The sequence below is a fragment of the Neopsephotus bourkii genome, unplaced genomic scaffold, assembly GCF_033783945.1.
Source record: "Neopsephotus bourkii isolate Nb327-2 ecotype Australia unplaced genomic scaffold, CSIRO-AGI_Nbou_v1 NB_414, whole genome shotgun sequence".
Taxonomy (NCBI): Eukaryota; Metazoa; Chordata; class Aves; order Psittaciformes; family Psittacidae; genus Neopsephotus; species Neopsephotus bourkii.
The window spans coordinates 51,861-77,777 of NW_026900918.1; the positions used below are offsets into that span (position 1 = coordinate 51,861).

General features: G+C 40.3%; 1 protein-coding gene across 15 annotated transcripts in view; it reads right to left on the minus strand.

The window, feature by feature from the left end:
• Positions 1 to 25,917, minus strand: part of DMD (dystrophin) — a 745,980-nt gene that overhangs the window by 30,654 nt on the left and 689,409 nt on the right. For 10 of the 15 annotated variants that reach the window (XM_061349397.1, XM_061349396.1, XM_061349389.1 and 7 more), the window contains 7 exons: positions 25,473 to 25,558; positions 22,908 to 23,065; positions 13,926 to 14,092; positions 11,711 to 11,822; positions 6,538 to 6,674; positions 5,714 to 5,752; positions 1,133 to 1,198 (listed from right to left, as the gene is read on the minus strand). In XM_061349397.1, coding sequence (XP_061205381.1) covers positions 1,133 to 1,198; positions 5,714 to 5,752; positions 6,538 to 6,674; positions 11,711 to 11,822; positions 13,926 to 14,092; positions 22,908 to 23,065; positions 25,473 to 25,558 — 765 coding nt within the window. The remainder of the gene's footprint in view (positions 1 to 1,132; positions 1,199 to 5,713; positions 5,753 to 6,537; positions 6,675 to 11,710; positions 11,823 to 13,925; positions 14,093 to 22,907; positions 23,066 to 25,472; positions 25,559 to 25,917) is intronic. The other 5 variants (XM_061349390.1, XM_061349403.1, XM_061349406.1 and 2 more) reach the window with 3 other exon arrangements.

Here is a 25,917-nt window from a genome sequence, read left to right on the forward strand (position 1 = left end):
CGATGACCTGGATAAACTCACTTCCGAGTTTTCAAGCCTTTCTCTGAGGTTATATTCCACTCCTCATGATTAATTAATTCCACAACCAAAGAAAGGCCTTAAGATGCCAGGGGATTACACAAATTGCTTTGTACCTGGCAATGTCATCATCAAAACTGTAATGATCAGTCATTTCTCATTGGTTTTAAACACTCAGGCTCCTAAATGTTCTGCATAATTCAGAAATACTTCTCCTGATCAAGTGATTTTGTGGGAGAGAAAGAAGAGGTTGGAGTAACTATTTTTCACTACCTCAACCCTTGCTAATTGCTTGCCTAGTGGAAAAATGTTTTCATGTTTGTGCAATTAACCCACTTTGTTTTTATTCTTAAGAGCAGTATGAAAGTAGACAAGTGAACTGAAGGAGCAATATACTGCTATTTTAATCCTCCAAACCAAGGAAAAATCCTGTTTGTGGTATTGCACAAGGTGAATTACTTAACATTAAAATGGCACTTGAGAGTTTGGAGGTTTCTGCTCTTCTGAGTTGTATGATTACACCAGGGTCCATATTAAAGACAAAACTCTATGCAAAATCTTAGAATCATAGAATAGTTTGGGTTGGAAAAGACCTTTAAAGATCATCTAGACCAACCCCTCTGCAATAAGCAGGGTCATCTGCAGCTAGATCAGGTTGCTAGGAGCCCTGTCCAATCTGACCTTGAATGTTTCCAGGGATGGGGCATTCCCCACCTCTCTGGGCAACCTGTTCCACTGTTTCACCATGGAACTTAAAAACTTCCTCCTTACATCTAGTCTGAAACTGCCCTCTTTCAGTTAGAACCCATTACCCCTTGTCCTATCACTACGGGCCCTATTAAAACATCAGGAACCCCAGTGCACAGCTTAACAATGACCCCACAGGACCTAAAGGCCAATTCTGATCACACAGATGCTCTGGCATGCAAGTTAGTTGACAGGCTGGTTAACAGCAACCACACACAATGCTCTGCATCTCAAAGCCTGGAAAGCAAAACCCCAAACCCTATGTTTCTTAGGAAATGCTCAGGTAGCAGCTAGCCTTCGGAATTTATTTTTCTTTTTTACTGATTGCTTAGAGAAAGATCTGCCTAATGTCCAGCTGGTCTCATACCTGCTAGCATAATGTTCAATGCGTGAATGAGTATCATCATGTGAAAGCTGAGGGGACGAGGCAGGCCTATAAGGCAGAAAACACTGATTAATCACAAACAATACCCCTTTAAAAGTAAAAAGACACTTAGCTATGCCTATACCCTCACACCCTCACGCCTTATGCTATGTTTGATAAACAGCAAATCATAACACCAGGCGCTGCATGTGCCTCCTCAAGCCATCGGTGCAATGTTCTCTGGTACCACACTGGGGATTTCAACCATTCTGCAATCCATTCGCTGCAACGACTCTTCTTCACACCAATCTCTGAAGAACCCTTTCCCAAAGGATTTACGGAAGAGCTTTCACCCTGGTTTTCCTTTCACACCTGCCTCATTCACTGGTAACCCTGTTTCACGCACAGCCCTACGCCAGCTGCAAAAGCCCTGCTGGGAACCTCTCCTCTACTCCCGCCCTGCTCCATTGCCTGCTTCCAGCACATCCACTTAAAAGAGCCTTTAAGAACCACTTCACGAGCAGCTAGAAATAAATACAAGAAACATAAGATGTCTGAAATGAGCCTTTAATAACACACTGCAGACAGTGATGATTTTGCCTAGTGTCTTTCCAGAGCTGCAATCTGAACCATAGATCAGTGTGTTCTACATGAGGACACTGTCAACTATTTTGGGTTTTCTGCTTGACAGATCAGATGGCATGAGGACCTCTTCCCTTTTTTTGTTGATGAAAAAAATTCATGGGATTTTTCTCATCAATAAGAGTATTGTTTCTTACAGCCTCAACTCTGGAAAATGTCACCATAGAATTAGGTTGCCTATGCAACTTAGAGAGCACCCTTTGCTGCCGGGAGAGATTTTGCTAATGTATCCACATGTATGATGAGGTGCTGGAAAAGAAAAAAAAAAAAAGATGCAGATTCCCAAACTGTATGGCAATCTCCTATGTTAGCTAAATTTCAACATCTCTTTATTCTGTCTCTGCCAACACTTTCTGGAACTCCTGCTTGAGGAAGTACTTTCTCCCATTTAAAATTGTTGGATACTGTAGTTCAGGCTGGGTCTGCCCAAATGGGACGGCACTGCATTACAAGAGCAGGTAGATTTTGGTTTTACTGCTTATATACCAAAACTGTAATAATTTGTAATGCTCCCATGTTAGGAGTTTGATAACCCTGCAGCATATCAACTAGACTGGTCATCTTCCAGTTTTCTAATCATCCTGCAAGGGTCTCTAGAAAATTAGGCTCCTTCCCAATTCATAGAGCTGTATGGTGGATACACAAAATTCATCATCATTAATATCTCTTCTCACAGAACAGCAAAGAGTTTTTCTCTTTAAGACAATAAAGGCCAAATATCATGAATCTCATTTTGTCCAAAATGAGCTTTGGCCTCTGAATGTACTTCTACCCACCAATGTGTTCAAACATTACGACAGCACACCAAAGGATAAATACTCAGTTCACAGAGCTCCTCAGTACAGCAGAGATTTGTGCACAGGGGCAATGGCTTCCCTGGAGCTTGATACCCTATTTTGTGTAAGAACATCTAGGCTGAAGGGAATGGAGGGGGAAAGGATACAATTTACCTAGAGCAGTGGATTATGGAGCAGCAAGACAACAACAGTTTTCAGATAAACAGTTGCTATCCCCATTTTTTTTATTTGTCTGACATACAACAGGAGTTAAGCTGATCTAAGCTGGTACTATCAATGCTCACACAAATGCTGCTGCTAACACTGTTAGACTAAGAAATCTGTGCTAAAAGTAGCTTTAGTTTTGAGCTGGATTATTTCCCAGTCCCTCTTACCCTGCCATTGCACATGTGTTTGTATTGGTACAAAGGAAAGGACAGCACTTGGTTGGGACTAACTGGGCAATGAAGAGGTGTCCCTTTTGGCAGTAGTGCAAGGCAAAAGATGGGCCTGACCGCATGATCACATACTTGCTGCCTTGAAACTAAGCTTCAATTTTGTAAAGAGAACCAAGTGGGTGATTATATATATTTTGAAGGGAACACAGGGTTGTGTTGATTCTGTCTCTTCAGCAACTGCAGGCAGCGGATAAGGCTACATTTCCATGTTTTTCTCCACTTCAGAACGTACTGCAATGGAGATCTACCTCAAAGCAGCTTTCTGGAAGTTTGCTTAAGAAGGCAAACCTGTTGAGAAGCACTGTAGTCTCTGTGTTGAACTTAGCTGCTAAGAGGTACATTTTTGCCAGTACCTGAGAAAGCCGACTGTGCTGTATTTCAGGCTCTTGGACAGACGTACTCTTAGATGACCATCTGTGCTAGAGCTCACTGTCCTTCTTTTCTCAGCACACATACTCAGCCCACCTAACCAGTTTGAACAGTCAGCAAGAAGGCTGGGAACCATAGCCAATATTTAGCCAAGATAATCATCCCTTTTAAAAGGGCTCCACAGCTGCATTGCTCAAGCTGGGCTCTGCAGGAACAGCTTGGGGAATTCCAGTCAAGTAGCAATCGAGTGGCAAATGCTACCTTTTGCAATTCCCTGCACCCTGGAGACCCAGCTGGCAAGACAAGGGCACTTTTCTTGACCTTTCAGTTCAGCATTTCAGTTGATGTTTCTTGAAAGCAAAGAATCAAGTACGCTGTATTTGGTCCACTGGCAGCCCACAGCCCAAGTAAAATTACACAGATTCTCACAAAAGGTGTGAACTGTCCCTTTCATGTCTGCAAGCAAAATATCTGTGCAAAATACCAGATAATAAACAGTCAGAATTACTGACTTCTAACAAAAAATATATACATATGCATTTATAAACACTTTCATGTTGATGTCAGGATAGCACTACCATTGCTGAACACTGCCAGGCATGCTCTTCTCAAGTATTTTGAAGATTACCAGAAGACTGGCAAGAAAAGCACCAGAAAAAGGCAAGATTTTAGAAAACATGAAAGTTTAATGATAACTAGAATAAGAGGTTTGGCAGTTGAAGCTGGAATCAGCCCTGTAACTGAGAAACATCTTTAAACACGTGTAGCTCAGTAACTTGTGTCGTAAGCCACATGGTCTATCATCAAGGAAAGGAAAAAAGGAAAAAAGCAGAACAAAATGAAGAGCAATTCTTCCAAGCCACTATTCATTTCTTAATTTTCTGTGTTCTTGTCAGACCAGACAAAAGAACTGTGCTTAGGAAGATACCTGGGTTGGCCTGATAAAAGGTGCAACCTCTCCAACAAACTCTGTTTTGCAGTATCTGTCAAGTTTTCTTGAGTATTAAGCTCCCTGCAGTATACCACACCAAACCTTTGGTGTGAAGCTGTCAGTTTAGGCATAACCTATGGTGTTAATACTGGAAGTAACTAGAATTAAGTATGTTATAGCAGCTTAATTACATGTTGTGTCAGTCCATATTACCCAGGCTTTCTTTAAATGTTACTTTTAACTTTGCAGTTGTTCTAAGGAGTAAGAAATCTAGATCCACAGTTGAGTATATAGAATGCTGCAATCGTCCCCAGATGCATTTATAAATGAAAGTGCATCCTGAAGTTCAAAGCTCCTCTATTTCAGTCTGTCTCCAGCCTTTTGGCCTCTTCTGCAGGTGAATCCTCAACAATATAAGGATTGCAGTATTAGAAGTGTTTATTGGGTGCTTAAATTTCCTAGAGGTACAGCACTTCACTTATTTCCCAAAGGTTTGTGCTCCAAACGAAAATTATAAATCAATATTCCAATATATACATTTCACTATTGTTTATTCTACCAAAAATTCCATGAAGGTGCAAGCCATATACATTTCACCATATAGAAATATATAAAACTCTTATTAGTTTATCATTAGTTATCAATATGTGAATTAAAAATAAACCTTATTTAACATTATTCTAAAACCATCCATGTAACACTAGTAGTAGCAAATGCCACAACAGTAAATATATATAGATATGTATCTCTTTAGTTTATGCTAAAGGTATTACTACAATAGTAAGACAATGCACGTGCAGGAATGGTGCAAGAATGAAAACCCACTTCATAGGTGAAAAAAAACTGCTTTTTTTACTTCTGAGAAAATACAGTAAATGTTCCAACCTGCCTTCACAAATCTTACTGTATCTATAAAACTGTAATAAAATACCCAGTGAGCTTTGGACTGATTAGGGCACGAGTGTGCACGTTGCGCATAAAACTAAATTACAGCTTTTGCTACAAAACATTGTCGTTCCTGAAACTGATTAGAATCCATCAAGTTCAATTTCTATCTTTCAAAAAGCATTTAGTATACATTCAGAGGGATCAACACTTATTCAGAAACACAAGCTTTTAAATGACAAACATAAGCATTAGTAGGACTGCGCCAAAATCCCTGTTAATTTGATGAAAATACACACTCCAGAAAGAGGATACAGTACACAATCCATGATTGCTGAGAATTCCTGGATTTATCCCATTCTACTCATATGGGATCAAAACATTCCTTCAGAGAGTGCACCAAAGAAAATAATCATAAAGAAAGAAGGAAATGAATTTATGTAAAACTAAAGAAACAAACAAAGCAAAGTGAGGGAACGCAGCAGCAGTAGCAGCAGCAGCACACTTCAGCAAAAGTACTCACGCAGAATCTACTGGCCAGAAGTTGATCAGAGTAACAGGACTGCAAGACAAAAAATGAGGAGGTGAAGAGAGAGGCAGAAGAAACTCAGCAGCAAAATAACTACAGAAAGGGGTTTGGGGAAAAAAAAAAAAAAAAATCACAGTAACTGAAAACCAGAAATCCAGCAGACCAACATGAGTGAATGTGAAGAGTAACCAACCAAAAAGTGAGGAAACAAATAAACCTAAAATAAAAAAAAAGAAAGAGAAAGAGCAAGAACAAGCTGCATGCAATTGCCATTAAACAACTTACTTAACTTGTAAAAAAAACAGAGAACTGGGTTAACTCATTGATTTCTCCATGTGCATCATTATTGCTTTTTTTTAATTTTTTCCCCATAAAGACATCAAAGCATTTAATAAGACTGAATTTATAGGGTGAGAAAAGAAGAAATCAGCTGGGAAGCTTGCAAGCACAGTAGCCTAATTAAAAAAAATAAAACCATGGAAAGACACCCATTCGGAGGAAAATAAAAATTTAATGAAGAGATCATTAGTCTCCAAATTGCCATATCAAACTTAGAAGTTTATAAGGCTGTCAGTAAGACAGTAAGTATTTTTCTTTTACTAACTGAAGCTGTAGCTCCTGTATAAAGACAGGTGAAAACAGACAAAGGCAATGGCAATTGGAATCCCAGCTTGTGCTTTCCTGCCAGCCAAGGTTAACAGCAATGAAAGACAGAAAGAGGCTTTATGCATTTAGGAAGTGAAGGGATTTGGCACCAGCTGGGGAGCTCAAAGAGCATATCACATGAACTGCTACTTAGACACTTCAGAGCTACTCACGTTTCCATGTTGTCTCCCTCCAAGACAGTTTGCACAGGCAGGTAGCCCATTCGTGGGTGCTTTGCAAAATATCTTTTTGTTCGAAATTTGTTTTTTAGTACCTTGGCAAAGTCACGGACGTCTTCTCCTGAAGTTGTCTGAAAGCCACAAATCACATTGAAATCATCTTTCATGAGGTTGTTAGGGTATTTTGGTTGCCTCTTCCTTTACTGGGTCACTTGGAAGATCTGTGGCCACACCAAGCAGAGCTGCCAAGAGCTTGATCTCCAGAACTGCAAGTTTTATTTACTTATCACTGTCACCTTACAATGTACTACACAGTGACACTACTAGTGGGGAGGAAGGAAGAAAAAGGGGAGCTCCAAAACTGTCTGACAGGCTCACACCTCACCTTTGGTGATCTCAAGAGGACAAGCAATAATTAGAAAAGAACCTGTCATCTCATCTGGCTCAGGAGACTTTCTCCCTGCTTTTTGTTTAGGACTAAAATGACTCTAACAGAGGACACGCAGCCGATCAGTGTGTTCAGCCTGCACAGGACGGATACACAGCCAGTGATCCAGCTGCTTCATTGGCTGGATCCTGACTCTTACCACACGCTTCTCATCTACATCTCAAGGACTTGTCAGTCTACAAAAGTCAGACCTCTTCTTTTGGAGTGCTTTCTTTACAGTTTCCCTTCTCAGCCTCCTCTGCCATTAATATTTTGATCAAAGAAAAACAAAAAGTAGGTGCAAGCTGCTGAAAGCTCTTAGATCAGTTATTTCGTCCTGTGCCTGTTTAATCTGAAGCTAGCAGGCAGTTTAAAATCAATACCCTGAGACGAGTACAAGCTGGATAAAGTATTCTACTCCCTTGCCTGCAGTGGGCTTTCCTTGCTACTGTAGAGACTAGCAGAGGAGTGCAAAGTGGAATTAGCTTCCCAAAGATCAGAATGAGCCAGAAAGAATTCAAAAGACGTCTGGTGGGAAGATGCAAGACTTCATGTGAGTCTGATTCAGAGTTGGGTGATATTCTGAAGAATATTAATGGAAGACTTCAGTTACTTTAGCCAGGCTGCACTCCCTTCTCCACACCTCAGAGAGACATTCGACCTTGAAATACTGATCTTCTACAGTAAATTAAGTTCTTCCTGACCCACATAATGATATTGCTTCTCCAGTGTATCTAATTTGAAGGAAAGAAATGAGGTAAAAGTTAATCTTTCTGACATTTTTTAATGAGTTCTACATCTTCTCTTTAGAGAGGAAAGAGGTGCTGGAACATATCAGTCATGCCAACCTTCTCTGAGCTGCTGAAACACAGTTGTATATATCTGTAATGGTTGCCTGGGTAGAAAAATTAAGGATGCCCTGAAAAATAATCTGCAAAAAGACTGAAAAACGTCAACATAAAGGACAAATATTACCCCTGTACTGACAATACCTACAAGCTTCATGTAAAGCTGGAAAGAATTTGGCTCTCTTTCCGGTCAGTCTAGCAGGAAAATTTGGTGTAAGCAATGACTGCCAGAGAAGTGACACAGCAGACCATACAAGCCAATACAGCTGCATTTTCAAGAAACTGAAATAATGCTTGATAGTATTAAATATCACTTCCTCAATACATCAGAGGACAGATATTGTAGGGAAGGGGGATATCAGGAGTGCCCAGACCATCCAGAGGACTCTGGAAAGGGGATTTACTGAGGTAGCCTCGCATGACCCAGCAGGAGGGAATTCCCTCTGCCAAATGCCACCTGCAAGGCCTGCTACGATTGCTTCTAACCAGGAGAGCACAAACAGCATGTCAGCTGGGAACAGAGGGAATCTTTTAATATTTAGTGTTGCTATAAATGGATTAAGCACAGCTTTCTGTAGAGTTCGCTCACCTGTGTCATTTATAGCCATTTATTCCTCCCTTATCTATTTTCCATGTGGTTAGCACTTTCCATTGCATTTGACTATAATTTCGATTAAGCGTTTTCAGGTATAATTAACAATAAAACATTTTGCACTTCAGCCTTTTAAGGCTGTTATTCCCCCTTGCTCCCATGAACTCCTGCATGACCAACACATAGTAAAATTGTGTGTTTGCACAGAAACATCCCAATCTAGCTAGTAGCATAAGAATCCCAAGAAGAAATTATGTCTTCTAGAGACAACAAGAAGCACCAAGCACTTCTCATGGGACCCAAATGCAACTTAAAATATGTTCAAGGAGCACAAGGCAAAGAAAATGTGATGATTATGTGGACAAGTTGATAAACTGAGGTTATTTTCAGCCAGACTTTCTGATTTATACCACAGATATTTTATTACATGATTTTCAGGGTAAAATCATCCAAACCAAAATTCTCAGCAGAAGTGGCTTATGAGCAAGAAACGGTGGACTTGCAGCATCCCAGTTCTTTCAAATCAAAGCAATATATAAGCAGCTGGGTAGAGCATATTCCAAAACCATACTAAAACTGCAACTATGGCATAAGAAATGATTCTTATTCACATGGGAACCACCGTCTGACTCTGTCCAGTCTTATTTAAGAAAGTGGCTTGCCAAGCCCTCAGCCCAGACAGCCCAACTGCAAACACTAGCTGTTGACAGGTATCTCGGTTTGACATGCTTCCTTCTAACAAGGTGTTCGATGTGTCTATTAAACCTAAACAGAAAAATGATGCTACATATAAATCCCAGTCTAGAAGTTGCCTTCTATGCTTTATCTTAAACCTCTTTCAAAAGAAAAAAAACTCATCTATCTTTGGACAATAAAATTGACCTGTGTTGCTTTCAGGAGGAACTGTTGCAATTTTCCTGCCTAAATGAAAACTAGGCAACTGCCTTGCCCTTAATTCTGCCTCAACTTTTTGCACAAGAGGAAAGGCTATCACATCGCTCAGATGTTTAGCATGAGCTCTCAAATCTCCCCTGAGCAGCATTAAAGACTGCAGTGCTCCAAAATCTCCTGTAAGAATGAATGTGAGTAAAAATATCAAAACACTTCATTGTGCACATCTAGCTATTGTAAAGATATATCAGAGAAGGCATCTCATGTCTTCTGTCTACCAAAATACATTTTAAGGTCAGAGATCTGTCTCGAGGAAGAGGGAAAAGTGCTCTACCATCTGCAAACCCCTCTTCTTCATTTAGAACTGCATACTAGACATGATAGCTTCAGTGGATGTCTTGTTCAGTCACACAGGACTTGGGTTTATTTTTTTAATAGCAACAACACAAAAAAATGGTCAGGGCTTGCTGTGTGCCACAGTCACTTTTTCCTTTTTCTTTTTTACCTAGTTAATCCTCCTCTAATTCAACTGGCTGCCGGTGCAGCCAGGCACAGCGCATTAGCACGGGCTGCTGGAATTCAGGATTCACAAAAAAAATGTACTGGCTGTGAATGGTTCTTTATACTGATCCAGCAATCTGAATGTGGCTGCAGGTTTTCTGCTTGCCACCGTGTTTACCTATTAGTAATCTGTTTTTCCAGGGAGAACAAAAACCTGCTGGACCTTGTGTTGCAACGACTTGCTGCAGGCTGTGGGAGTGTCTCACAATCCTTTTTCCTTTCTCTCTCCTCAAAACACATCTTATGAATAGGGTAAGAAAATAATAGCAAGAAGTTGGTTTGTGCACTCTCTGCACCATTCACAAATCTCCCATGTTACTTATTAGTAAGAATGAGGGTGGCAAACTGCAAAACAAAACTGTAGCCAATCCATCAAGGAGGTATTCAGCTGCAGCTGGAAGGAATGCTCTAAAAAGGTCGGTCGCTCGCTTGCTGGCTCTGTATACAACGCTGATCATGAGATTCTGCTGTAGGAATGTCTGCAATGGAGGAGTCTGCTCAAACCTGCCCAGGCAGTGCCAGCATTTCCCTCTGACGTGTGCAGCAGTTCAGGCAAATCGCCCTTTCCAGTAGCCTCAACCCCTGGGGGGTGACGCTAAAAGCAGCAGCCAGTGAACACTGATGAACAGCTAGCAAATTCACAGTAGTTGCCCTTGCAGTGATTCAGATTAAATACTGCCATTTAAATGCTACAGTAAAGGTTCAGAGGTGACATACATAAATATACTGGGTTTGCTTTACTGTAGTACTGTAGGGGAATATTTTTTTTTCTCCCTTTCCTAAGTTTCTAAGAAAAGCTGAGGGGTTTTACTTCATTTTGGCCATGCCTTTTTGTTTGGATGAAGACATAAAGACCATTCATAAAATTTTATGAAGCTAGACTGTAAAATAGTTTTGATGCTTTATTTTCACCATATATATTTGACCAGCAGATGAAAGCATGAGACTAGGGTCCATCCCATCACACCAGGAAATGACAACCAGAGAGCACACTCTTCAATACCACCATGAACATACCACCAAAGGCAGCAAAAAGCTCAGTTGTGCTGCATCATGGAAGAACAACATGAGAGATCCTCTAATTTATGCCCCTCTGTGCTGGTGGGGCCAAGAGCAGCCCAAAACAAAAAGCAGGTTTTTTACATTGAAAGAGTAAAATGGAATTTCCTTTCCAGCTTTCTGGTAAGAAAGAAATGTTTACGCAAAAATGCTCCTTTTGAGAGCTGTGAAACAAGGCTGAAGACCCTCACCACACCATCAATGCAGCACATCTGCATTGTGTGTGAAATCAGCTTCCAGTCTTCAGTAATGAAATCTAACTTGCTATTCTTAAGAACTTCCCTGGTATTTTATATCATTAAATGATTATACAGTACCAAGGTACCACTATGTAGTAGAAAACTTAAAAATGCAATCACAGTATTGCAGGGAAAAAAGTGAAGTGGCAATTTGCTGAGGAAAGGAAGAAAAATCTCACACTGATATGGAGAAAACATTGTGACCTAAGACACGAACAAGTATTTGCACAAATCACAGGCTTCCTGCAGGATCCATAAAGTGAACTTTGGCACTGAACATGGAACAAGTCATTAGCACACAGTAATACATTACAACACAGCATTGTACAAACAATGAACTTCAATTTACTTCAAACCGTTGAAGTATCCTTTACCAAGCATCAGAAAATGCTTGCATATACAATATATAAAAGGGGATTTAATCAGAGAGGGGGAGGTGGAGAGGGAAAAGAAAAGCCACCCAAATGCTCCATTACCTTACACACAGGAAATGAAGTTTTTCCTTTCTACATAAGAAGGGGCAGTAAGGGTCAGTAAAACAGCTACTTACTGGTGTGCAGTACTCCACCATGGGGTAGTGCATTTTATGACCTTTTGCCACACGGCCAGAGAAGAAGCAACTTTGGCAGATGTCATAGTTAAAGTGCTTTAAACTTCTGTACCTAAAAGAGGAGCAAAAAATTCACGGCTTCAGAGATTTGTACGTGAACACTTCATATCAGCTTGTCAAGTTTTCTGTGTTAGTAAATTCTCTTCCCCGCGATGTCACACAGTGTGCAATGCTTGGCAATGCTCCTGTGCTACCAAGGGGCCGGTATTGCTGCCTTAGTTGTTTATCAAAGATCTGAATCTTCAAAAACAGTTTTAACACTGGGCAACAATGAAAAGTTTTTACACACTCACTCACTCTTAAAAGAGGAAAAACACCACCACGCTTTTTGTTTCTATAACACCAATTTTAGTTCTTTGGCTCTTCATCATGATTCCTAACAGAACGCCTGAAGAAGTAAAATTCAAGTAAGTAATACCCTTCTCAACAAGGCACTCCAACAAACTCCCTACTGCTGCATACAAGGCAGGAATTTGTGACTTTTCTATCACCTCTAACAAAACAATTTTCCTGTATGGCATTCCATCCATGCAAAACTCCAGACATACTTTTGGGCCATTATTTAACCTCATCAGCTCTGTGAGGTTAAACTGCTGTATCTGCTATGCTGAAGTGCCTGAAAGAGCTAGAGGCATAAGGGTTACCTTGTTCCAAATACGCGAAGCAGTTCAGTCACAATGACCTCAAAAGAACATTGTTTTACATGCACTGAGACATACAGTATTAGCTTTCTAAAAGCCTTCCAATACAGTATCTTTTTGTCAAGTGTGTACACAGGGTTTCAATGGCTTGCAAAGCCAGAGAAAAAATCTGCAACAGACAGATTCTACTATCATGATAATAGATTTGTTATATAAATTTAAGAGACAGATGAGATCAGTCAAGTAAAATTAGATGCAAACACAGAGATCCAGTGTCTACTTCCCGAGTTCTCGAGGCTCACTACAGACTATCCATTCACTTGCTATCCTTTGATTTTCCAAGTGCTGCATTTTTCAATTCCACCTACTGGTCTTCAGCTGTTTATATAAAACTGTGTAAGTAATTCAGTAGTTCATAAACCGTATCTGGGAATGGGAAAATTAGACCTTGTGGATGTGTTGAACTGCTCACTTCTCATCCCTACCTCTTCCTCAGTAAAACTTATCATTTCCCAGTTAAGATATTCAAAGGAATAAAAGCAAGAGGAGAAGAATTTAGGTGATTAGAGAAACAGCCTCCCTGAAGAGAACTGGGATTCAAATCAAAGAAAAACCTTTTTTTCCCCTGTTTCCCACTGCCTGTGAAATTGCATACTAGAAAGTACTGCCCCATTACATGCATAAAAGCAACATTCATACTCTCCCAGTTAAAGCAAAATGATGGCTTTTCTATGTGGTACTGCTTGCTCCTGTTGTCGATCTGGGTTTTAGAAACAAAATTACAGAAAGTTCTTTGTAAACAACACAATACTATAGAAGGACAAATGACAACGGTAAAAGATGACCTAGCATAAAAAGGACAGAAACCATACAAAGCAGCTGTTGCGAAGCAAAGTAATAAAACAAGTCTAGGCATAATTGAAAGTGAGTATTTACTTAGCCATTAAGTGGATTCTCAACAGGCATACCAACACACAGCCATTTTACAACACAGTGACTTATTCATTGCCATAGTAACCATGGTGTTGATCCAGATGTTTAAATAGACCAGTAACATTCCCCCACTCCAGGTTAATGTTCTACCAACAACATTCTTTCTCCGAGAAACACACACGTAGCTTTACAGTCTGTGAATTTTCAAGGCATTTTCCTGCTTTATACAATGATAGAAAGCAACTCATTAGGATCCAGTTCAGAAAATGTAACTGCATGTATGGGACACTGAATGTAAAGCAAATTGTTCTAGTTGTTCAGTCCACCAATAGTTTAGTTGAGGCACGGAAAGAGTGGGACACAGAGGAAGTGCCATATCATAACTGACAGATGACTTTTGTCCTCATCAACTCTTGCATCACTGTACTCAGTTTAGGTGTTATTCTCCCTCATGTCCCATCACAGTTATTTTTTCCCTGAACAAAATGCATTAAATCAAGCACTTGATTTGTCTGGAAACAAGCAGAGCTCTTGATCTACCATGCAGCTGTACACATGGCAGAAAGGGAGTGAGTTTGTACCTGAATCCAATAATTGGGCACTCTTTGCAGATGTTACACTTTGCTTGGTGTTTGGCCGTCTCAGCAGCAGCCACCCTGTGCAAGACAGGCAGCCACACCATGGACTGCGGTTCCAGCCTCATCCAGTCCAGGAAAAGGGCTGCTTCAATCTCTGGTTTGTTGTTGGCCTGTAACACAGGGGGAGAAAGACAGAGGATGAGCACAAGTGATTTAACTACTACCAGTTAATTAACAGTTCAAGCTGTTTGCTTCCTGCCTACTCCATATCTGTCCAGCTTTTCACCCAATCCAGCCATTTGTAAATAAAATAAAATAAAAATAATCTCCAGGATCCTGCCTCCAAGCCAGGAACTGAAACTACTACAAGCATTTCAGATCTCTAATTCCCTCTTACAATAGGCATCACTACCATACACTCTGTCACAGAGAAAATCATTCACTTAGAGCATCACCTTTCATGCGTGATCTCATGTTTCCTGTCTCTCTGATCCAAACCCACATAGCATTGCTTCTCACCTGTTTTAGAAACAGCTTGTGTCATCCAAGCCCTAAAAATCGCATGTCTTTTGATCAAAATTCCTTTCTCCTTAACATCATTATCACACTGATCTTTCTTCAAAAGACATAAGGATATACTTCAAATCCTTTCTCAAGCCTGCTGTTGAACATGTGAACTCTGCCTCCTTAAATGACTCAAAATCACTCTTCTCTCCACATCATCTCTAAATTTCTTGTCACTGCCTACAAACACAACACAGTCTTGTCCCACAAAATACAAATGATTTAGCCTTAAATTCTATTCCTTCCCACTTTCACCTCTTTGCCAAACAGCAAAGAGCCTAGGGACACTTCCTGGCAGCCCCGTTCCTCTGCTGCCTTCCTATCACATCCTAACCAGTGTGATTATTTCAGGTATCTCTCTGATGGTAACTCTGAGGCAGCTCAATCACAGAGCTCAATCCTATTGCAAAGGGTACCATGCACACACCAAAAACTGTTGTATCAGCCCTCCCTGGCAGCACATACACTATGGAAAAACAAACAGCAAAGGGACAACAAACACAAGGCAAAGGGGGACAACAGTGATCTATCTGCATGGGTAGAGGTCAGGCTAGCCACTGCAAAGAACAGTGCAGAATAAAGGCAAAGAACATTCAAAGGGGTTTTAAGGAAAACAGTGAAGTGACAGTCAAGTGTTTATGGAGAATGTATCTCCAGTGTGCAGGGCGGTAAGAAGCCAGCATAAAAGTGGTTATCTGAGAACCTGGGAGCTGGTTTCAACACTGAAAGAGAGGTGATGGATCAGGTGGAAACAGTTAAGGGTAGGACAGGAGGGAGGAGGACAGGTCTGCACAGGGAACAGCCCAAGTGATGCAGCAGGATAGCAACCTGCTCCATTTCTCTAAACCACCACTACGTGCTAATTCAAATTCCCTGAGACATTTCCTTCCATTCTACCCAACAGAAGCAGCATATTTATGGGCTGAATATATTTAAATCCTCTGTTTTAGTTTGGACTTTCAAACACAGCCCTCAGTGGGCCAGTCTTTTGTATTTCAAACTTCACAAGGCAGTCTGTCTTCCTTTGTGGTTCCAAACCTATTTGAAGCATTTAAATAAATAATAAGTATTAATGTATCATGTACATGGACCAAGATGAATAGGGGATTGAGTACTGGAGTTTTTTACAGTTAGCCTCAGCTGCTTTTCCAGTTTCTCAAGAAATCTGAGTGTAGTATAGAACAGCTAAAACCTTACTGAACTAAAAACGCTAGGCACTAATTTGAAGGAAAAATATCACAACCGCTATCAAGGAGAGAGCACTATAGGGAAAATACATTGGGGAGGGGGTGGGGTGTTTGTTGCTGTTGGGTTTGTGGGTTTTGCTTGTTTTTAAAGCTAGCACTGTTTATAATCTTGACAAACATATTAACTGATCAATACTTGAAGACTGAGAAAAATGCAGTCTCCTAGACAGAACCCCTGGCCACAAGAAAGATGTGGAAAAACCCCTAAACAAACCAACAAGGGGATATCTCCTGAATAATGCATTGTATTAAAAATGACCTTTAATGCAATGCATTAAATGCTGCTGTAATATTCTGGTTAATTAGAAACAAAGAGATTTTTTTGGTCAAGGCTTTCTTCTTGAAATACGAGTTTGGGAAACCATCTACAGACTCCTATCGCTGCATTTAAGAACCACATATAAGGATTTTTAATACAGTCATATGCATCCTTTTTGGATGTTTGGGGTAAAGCCATCAAACCACAACATATCTAGAGTTATCCTGATAAAGTCTCTCATGATTTAATATTAACTACAGGTCTGACATGAAATAGAATAATCTTTTTAGCTTTGCTTTGTTTTCCACACACTGCAATATTTCTAAAGGCTTCTGCATTAAATCCCACTTCTCTGTTTTTTCATGATGCTACAGAATTTAGGAAACCCTTCCAAAGAAAAAGGGAGAAAATCAAAAGTACAATACAGTCCAGTCAACACTGGCAACAGAAATCGTTTGGAACACCAGACACCATGTTCTGCTGCAGATCATCAGTGGATTCAACAAAATTAAATCTAGAGCTCTCATAAAAGAAAGGTGTATTTATAAAAATGATCATCTAGATGTCTGTCCTTCAGCTAGCAGCCAGGGCAGTACAGGGGCTGGGGAGAGATTTTCTGGGGCTCACTCAGTGAGCCAGGAACTACACTGGCAGAACATTACGCTTTCTACACAGAGGTCCGCTAAGCCTCAAAAAAAATTCAAGGATCTCTTTAATATGCCATTTCTAATAAAGAACCATGAAGTGTACAGAAATGCTGCAGTGCAAGCTGCAGTCAGAATAAGAATGAGCTGCTCAAAGCACTGCTCTCCACTTGTAGCGGCTTTAAATTTGCAAGGGAAATGCTGCAGTGTGAAAGACTTTCTGTAACACCCAAAGATCTATTTTAATTTTGCAGTCACTGCCGACTGCCAGCAGCCCCAATAGCTGCCTACCCAGAGCTCCGCGTGCTGGCTGTACGAAACCTGTGCTCAGAGAGATTAAGTGCATTAAAATGTATCAGAACTGGTTCCGAATTATATTACATGAAGATTTAAAGCCAGGTGGAGGAAAGCTGGTCAGGGTCAGACGGCATAGGACAGCCAGTTCTTGACTGTTCCCTGAGCTGCTACTGCAATTTTGTTAATAATCTCTAAATCAGGTAAAGGCAGCAGCTGAAGATTTTGCATAAGGGGAAAAGTCTGAATTCATACAGTTTGTATCTGAACCAACAAGATCAAGCTGTAAAGAGTATTAACGGTTCTTCTCTTGAACACATTTCTGTGCAACTTGCGATTTTTATGGTAATAACTGAGTGAATCATAAAGTAGAATTCATAAAGCCCTTTCCAGCTTACAAGTAACAATTTATTATAGGAGACATTCAAATTCATTATGTTCCAGACATCTGTTTTTCAGTATTTATTTTGCAGAAACAATGGGTGAATAGGAAGTTGGGTTGTGCTAGCATCTTCATGCAATGCTTGGCAGTTGAAATCTTCAGGGCTTTTTTCCCCCATCTTATTCCAGCTACAGGTTTTAAAAAAAATATCCTGTGCTATATTAACCTTATCTATACATAATATAAAATATGCTCCAAAATAGAGTCACAGTTTTACATGAACAATGTAACATATTTTTTGGCAAAATCAGACAATGTAGAAGAAATTTCTAATAACATTTTTTGATGAGCTATATTCTGTTTACATGCAGTGTAGGAGATTAACTGAAAATAAATTAACATTGCTAGTTTAATATCATTTTTTCATCTGCGATGGAAAGCTTTATGTTAGTTTAGGTAAATATTATTTTGGACAAACAAAATTGGGGAACTGGATTCTTATGACTTGTTAAAGATGCAGAGCAGGCCATGAACAGCAGTCCTGTCCCCCTGGAGGCAGAACAAACCCTGTGCAACCTTGTCATCCACTCTTGCATTACACTTGATTGCATTGACTACTCCAGTCAACGTTTTAGTGTTGTGGAAAAGAGTAATAAGATAAAAAAACCATGAACCCAGAAGTGAATTAGTGTACAGCTTTATATCATCCACACTTGAAAAACAGCATCTTCCTGCTCCCCACCCCTAAACCATTTTAAAATAGCTCTCCAAAGCAGTTCACTTGGAGGACTCTTCAAGAGTGCCTCCCCAAGAGTCAGGCACAGGTTCACAAACCCCTGCTGAAACAAACTCAAAATTGCTGTTCTATGACATTCGGGTGACTGCTCCATCCCTGCCGGTGTTCACGGCAAGGTTGGACAGAGCCTTGGGTGACATGGTTTAGTGGGAGGTGTCCCTGCCCATGGCAGGGGGGTTGAACTGAATGATCTTAAGGTCCTTTCCAACCCTATTCTATGATTCTATGACATTTACAGCATAGCAGCTTGAGGAAGGATTTGCTGGTTCCCTTAGGCCAGTTCTCCTGTATCAGTCAAAGGAGAAGAATCCTATGAACAGAAAAAAGAGCTGCCTGGATCTCCCAAAAAAAGATTGAGTCCCTCAAGGGTAACATTGCATTTGTACATTTTCATATAGACCTCTATATAACTATATATAGGTATTTGTACACAGTATTAACTGATTAAAAAAACCCCAAACCCCGGCAATGACAACAACAAAAAAAAAAAACCACCCCAAAACACACCCTTCATAAAACAACCACCCAACCAATTCAAATCACAGCATTTATGGCTAAAGCCACTATCAGGGTCCTGGCCCAGAATTTGCCATACCCAAACTCCACCTTAAAGGACTAACAAGCTCCTATTATGGCTTTTATTTGCCTGAGTAAATACATTGGATTTGGACACATTTATGTGGTTGTTAACAACAGGCTGATCTTGCCATATCACTGATCAAGTATAAACCTAGAATTTAAGACTACAAAACAGAATACCAAAATACTTTCCTCTGTTAATGTGGAAATGAAACAAGGTTTAAAATACAAATTTGAATTAACTGTACTAATTTCACTGATCATTTGTACTCATTTGTCACATCAAGCACACCCTTGCAGGAAAGCATACTTAAAGCAGTTTATATCCAAGAACCAAATATCCAAGCGTTTACTGAGAAACAGAAAGAGACATTTTCATCTCAGCTGCACTCTGGTTTCACATCACATTTCTTAAAAGCCCTGGTGTCACAGTAACTCATCCAAGGCAGTGATGTGAATTCCTAAGTCCTATTTACAGTATACAAGGAAAGCATATTAATAATTTCCCACTGTGGTTAAAACACAGTGCGTGTGTCCTTCAGTCCATATCAATTCCCTATCCTGCTTACTTAAAAAAAAAAAAGAGTACCCATCACAGAGCTGAAAGGAAAGTGCTTTCACACTGCAGTAATACTGAATTCACACAATTTTTCATGGATCTATAGATTGCTTTGATGCAGTCTGAGCCCAGGCAGAACTACATAGTCCTCAAATGGTCCTTAGATCAAGCTCTTTCCTCTGGCATAAAAATATTTTTTCTTTAAAATCTCAATGCACAAATTAGATCCCCCAGCCCCATGTAGCAAAGATGAGTCCCATAATGCACTTCTCCCAACAATTACTATCAGCACCTTCCCAAATATGAAGGCAATTATAGAAAGTAAGAGTTGGTGCTGGGGGGGATGAAAAGCACCAGGACAACAGCAGCATCCTGGGGTAAGGGGACCCAGAGCGCAGGCAGGAGTGGGCTGGCCTGGGAAGCTCCTCCTCCTCAGCCCTCATTCCCAAGGGCTCCCACTTCAGACTGAAAAGCACCAGAGATTTCCCCTGTTATTGCAGAGAATGGTAAACATCCCTTTTTTTCCTTCTGTTGTGCAGGCAGACAAGGCCGTTGCCAGGGCACCTAACCTAAGAGGGCTGGGAGAGCCATTTCTGAAGCACACATGTGTTGCAGACTCTGACATGACCGCAATTTATTGCTGGCTTATCATCACCAGAAAGGAAAAAAAAACCCAAACAAACCCTAAAGAAAAAGCACTCCTCACTACGGGAGTACAAAGAAAGACTTAATTTAGTTCCACACAGTCATGTAAACTATGGATCCTCACAGTACTTTTAATAATTATCGCACTCCCCTAAAAGGAGGCCACTGGGAGCCCTGTGCAGCCCTCCTTGGCCACCCAGCTCCTCCAGCTGCTCTGTTTCCCAGGCTGCTCCCTGCTCTCCCCCAGCACCTCTGTGCTGCCCCCCAGGCCCTGCACCCTTGGGCCCTCCGTGCACCACCATCCTACACTCGAAGGAAGTCTCTGTGCCTGTCTCCTGGAAAGCTCTTACTTCTTCCCACATCTCCAATCCTGGCTGCTCCTTTCTTTCATGCCTCCTCCCACCCACCCTTCTGCTTCCTTCATCACTCTTATTCCTACTACTGCTCTTACCAGTGTTCCCAAAGGGTGCCTGGTGCCTGTTATTTTTCCGCTCCTAGCTCCTTCTATCTTCACTCCATGAGGGTTCTCCCCATGTTGCTCCTCTGCCTAGGGCTCCCTCGCATGTATTTTTGTATTCCCTCTCTGTCGTGGTTTAAACCCTGTTGTCAAGGTAGCCACGCAGTCCACTCTCCCCCCACCGCGGGAGGAACGGGGAGGAGAACGGAAAGACTGTAACTCCCACGGGTTGAGATAAGAACAGTCCAGTAACTAAGGTACAACACAAATCACTACTGCTACCACCAATAATAACAATGACAAGGGAAATAACAAGGGAAGTGAATACGATACCACCCGCCGACGGATAATACCCAGCCTGACTGAGCACCAACTGATACCTAGTCCAGCCCCGCAGTGAACTAGCCCTTCTGCGTAACTCCCAGTTTACATCCTGGGCATGACATGCTGTGGTATGGAATACCTCTTTGGCTAGTTTGGGTCAGGTGTCCTGTCTCTGCTTCCTCCTGGCAGAGCATGAGACTCACAAAGTCCTTGGTCAGACTAAACATCTGAGCAGTAACTGAAAACACTGGTGTTATCAGTGCTGTTCCCAGGCTGAAAGTCAAAACCACAGCACTGCACCAGCTAAGGAGAAAAATGACTGCTACTGCTGAACCCAGGACACCCTCCTCAGCTAAGCCTCCCCCCCACTTTCTGGTCTTCCTGGAAGACTGTCTGTTCTGCCACAACCCAGGTCAGAAATCACCCTCCCACTCTGCAAGTTAAAATTAGAAGAAAAAAGAATGCAATTTCTCTTACTGCAGATAAGAAGAAAACCTATTTTTCAGTGCAGGTAAGAGAAGGCAACCTCATGTTTTTCTACCTTCTGATTTATGAATGTATCAAAGGTTGTGTCCAGCTTGTTTGGGCTGTTTCCAGAAATGCCAGCAGCTGGAAGCGGTACAGTATTTGGTTCAGTGGCATGTCTTCATTTGTAATGACAATGTTGCAAACTCATTGTATTCAAATAAACATTTATTCCAAGGTTGTCTTCCTACTTCATAAAAACTGGTTTTATGTCCCCACCACAATGAATTTTATTGGTTTTTTTCCTTGTATAAGCACACAGAATTGCAGCCGTCTTTCCAAAAAAAACCATGGTTTTGTTAGATTCCAAGGTCACTTTCCTCAGGTTGTCAACAATGTTCCTAGCACTGTTGCCATTCACCTGGGGAAATGATAGGATTCAAGGAGTCCTAATTTCTAAGGAAGGTCATTTGAACGAACAAGGTTTGACCATGGATTTGCTGCAGCATCATTTTGTGTTGGTGTCACCTGAAAGCTCAACGTGAAACTGGAGGCTTGAAAGTCACAGCAGAGTCTAATCCAACTATCAACATTACTACAGAGAATTTATCAGCATGGGTTATATGGTCCTATATAACATCAATTTGGAAATGGCATCAAATACATATTAGAATTATAAAAGATCAAGACATGAGTGATGGAAAAGGGCAAATGTGAATCCTGTCGAATTAATCTGCTGAAAGTTTAAAAAATACAACAAATGTCCCCTCACAACTGATGTTTGTAGCGATTTTAGAATTAGATTCTTTTTGTAGTCACTGTGCAAGAAGATGACTTTCAATCATTAATATTCATCGAAAAAAAAAAACACCCTTGCTGTGTTTTGCTTACTACAGAACTGAAACCACTACATAATGAAACTTGAGCAGCAGGCAAAAAAGCAAACAACTCCCCCGCCCCCAACCAAACAAAAAATCCCCCAGGGACAGTTAGGTAATGGGAGTTCTTCCATTGTAATGCAGAAGATGCATTGAGAGTTAATCACAGACCATACATTACCTCCCCTCCTCTACCTTTTCATTAAGCAGCTGCCTTCATCTTGTGCATTCTGCTGGTGGTTAGGATAAGGATGAATAATTCCCTAACTCTCTTCCTTCCCAGATTAAATAATTCACAAGTTTGAAAAAGAGCCTCCAGTTTGCTGTGTGTTCCTCAACAGACAGGACAAGAATTCTTTCAATAATCCTTAAAGAAAATGGGCATTATCCATTCAAGCAGTGGAAGGAGCTCATTGAGCACTCCTCATCCCTAGACAGCACTGCAGGCAATTGCTCCTTTCCTACGCTCCCCTGAGCACCTGGCTGCCACTAGTGTGTATATGCCCCAAATTTCGATTAACCATTGCTGTTCACCTACACAACAGCAATAAATGGTGATCTACTGCTGGAAACAAAAACTTGTAAAACCAGGAGCTGCTGTAACAAAGACTTAAACTCTTTGCAGGGTTCAGCTACAATATAAAACATGATGACAACTATTTGCTGTCTGGATAACAACATAATCTAGGCTTCTTCTACCACAGCCAGAGAAACGGGCTAATTCAAATAAATCTTATCAAAGGAACAGTTTAATAGACCAATGAACACTACCATGAAACAGCTCTTGGTACCCTAATCTGTCTTCCAGATTTTCAGCTCTCTTCAGAACAGACAGGCTACTTCAACATGAAACACAAATCAGAAAATTAACAGCAAGGAAGCACGAACTTACGAACTGGAAGCAGCTTCTGACGCTTGGCTCAATATTGCTGCCCCCGAAAGAGGCCACTTCCCCCAGCTGCCGAGGGATCTGGATGGAGTCGTGCAGCAGAAGCCCCAGCCGGCGCTGGTCACAGAAGCCAGTGGAGCTTGCCACTTGCTTAAACAGGTCTGGAGGAAGTAAAAGGACACCAGAGCTAAGGCACTGCTACAGGGATATGGCAAATAGCATGCATCATGTCAAAGGCTTGCAAGTGTGCTCAACAGCCTTGGCGGACATAAACATATACATGGCTTAAGTTTGGCTCCTTCTCTTTCCATAAAACTGGTTTTTTTTTTTTCTGTGAAATATGCAGTCTAGTGATAGCTTTTAACAGCAATATTGGCTTGTACCTGGGAAGAAAGGCCATTCTAACACAGCACCTGTGACTAACAGGTGTATTCTCTAACACAGCTAACTAAACAGCAGGATCTTTGAGCCACACCACCACAAAAGTTTTAAAAACACTGTTTATCCATAAAATAATCTCACATAGAAGACAGTATGCTTTCAAGTCTTAGCAATCAACATACAACTCAGAGAATCCATTTCTCTTTCAGACAAGTTGAACTGAAAAACAAGAACTCCCTGATTTCAATATATTGTGATCTTTTAATCCAAGAGTATTTCTAAAATGAAAGAAAAGCATTACAGTATGACAGAACCTGCCATCCACTGAGAATGTTAATATCATATTAAGTTTTCACTTCCAAAGTGAAATGTCATTTGAAGCTATGATTTGTTACTGCACCATTCTAAAAAAGAATCCTTATAGGACAGAATTATTATCCCTTTGTAAGCTCAATTTAATTTGGTGGGAATTAGTTATACTACATATACATTGAGGAGGTTTTAGAGTTCATAAGAAGAAGAAAAATCAGGTTTGCCTTGACTGAAATATTTATTTGGTAATCTCCCTGTTGACAATATATGACCTGAATAAATTCTCCTTACTTTTTAGAGCTGCCTTAGTATTTTACATGACACCAGGGATACAATTATAAAGGTGCTTCATCATTACTTGAGATAACTTTCCTAGAGATGCTTTGACACCCGTTCTCTTCTGAAGGAATAAAGGAATGGATAGAGAAAGGATTGTTTTTTAATTACATGAATTTCACTCCTGACTAGTCAATTTTTATAATAAATAATTTGGGGATAGATCTTTCCATCACCTCTGCAAGCCTGAAGTTGGCTGTGCTCCAGCACATGCAACTCTGCTCAGCTGCACAAATGAGGAAAAAAAACTTTAAAAGGTGTAACTCATCACATACTTGCAGCAATACTAATAGTAACTGCAGTACAACTTCAACATGGATGGTGCAGCCAGACCACAGCCTGTCAGAGACAATTCCTTCCTTTCCCACAAACTATACAGCTTTCGATTTCCCCATCATTAAAACATTTCTACAATCTTAAAAAGAGGGGTTATGGTTTTCCCTTACAACTTTTGATAATCCTCAATGAAATATTCTGAAATGTATTTATCCTGAGTAATTTTCTTAAAAGATTTTCTGAATACTTTTCACAACACACACATGAAACATCCAGACATCTAAACTGTGATATTTATAGTGTTTGCCCCAAAATCTGATCCGATTACACAGCCTCCATTGTTGGAATTGCCAGTTTTCTCCTTAGCACTCTTCAACTTCCATTAGTAGAATAAAATAATAACAATTGATGAAGAATTGCTATGGTATTGGGTCAAATCCTAAAGGCTGTTTCTTTTAAAATGCATGAATGATATCACTTACTTTAATCAGAAGGTTACTCTTGAGAACTACTCTTACCAGTAGTTCTTTCCTGGATCCTAGCCTCAATAATGAACTGATGCATTAGTCAGATAAAAGTGAAACTTGAAGTGGAATTTTTTCAAGTATTTCAAGATTTGGCCTATTAAAATATGCAAAACTTGCATACCTTTAATATATATTTAAAAGTAGCAACTATATTTAAACACAATGTACATCATAAGAACCTGACTACTTGTGGAAAGCATTTTTTAAAGTTAACACATTTTCAAATGGAGTAATGCAACATGTCCTGCAGACATACATTTTTGTGTATGAAGGTGTGCTAAACTAGTATCTCCAAAGAGGAGTTCTCATACCCCATGGAGTGTGCAACACAGTCTATACGTTAGCTTGCAGTGAGAAAATATTTTTGTGCTGTTAATAAATTAGATTTAAAAATAATGTTTATTTCATCTTTATCACATCCTTTTTTAATTTTCTTTTTTTTTGTGCGTTTTATAATGTACATATTAGTACAGTGTGGTATACGCATATAACTCCTAAATAAATATACATCTATTACAGGTGCATGCTCAAAAACTTTTTACTGTTAGGGATATGATCAAAAAAGCCTGGGGTCTGCTGTGCTAAACTACCTAAAACCACATCTGAACCAATGACTGGAAAGTACAAGGTGGAACAAATTAATATCTGTATGCTACTTAATTTTTATGCAATAAATAGGAGGAATAAACCTAGAATATAAACATAAAGTAAACCCAAGAGAATTACATTGACTTACATCTATATTTATCTTCCAGGTGTGCTTTGCAAAGGGATACAACACCAGTTTTGAAAGATAAGACACGGATCCTTCCTGTTCGGCCCCTAATGAGAAAGAAACATTGACTGATAACATGATCCATTCATCCCATAATTTGTTTACTATAGCAAAGTTCATTGCAGTACCATAGGCATCATAAACAACATCCCCCACTGAATCATGTTGCACAGCACATGCTGGCTGGTTATTAGGCAAATCAGAAACAAAGTCTAAAATATGGTTGTCGCTAGACAGATATAGCTGAATTTGATTGTGCTGTTGTATCAGTTCAACCAGAAACAGTCTGGTTTTGAAAGAATTACCTCTTATTTTTTACAATAAAGTAAGAGTAAAGAGTCTTTACCCTGCGCTTATTTGAACAGGCTTCCGATGAGCTATTCTCAGAGAAGCTGAGGTCCCTGTC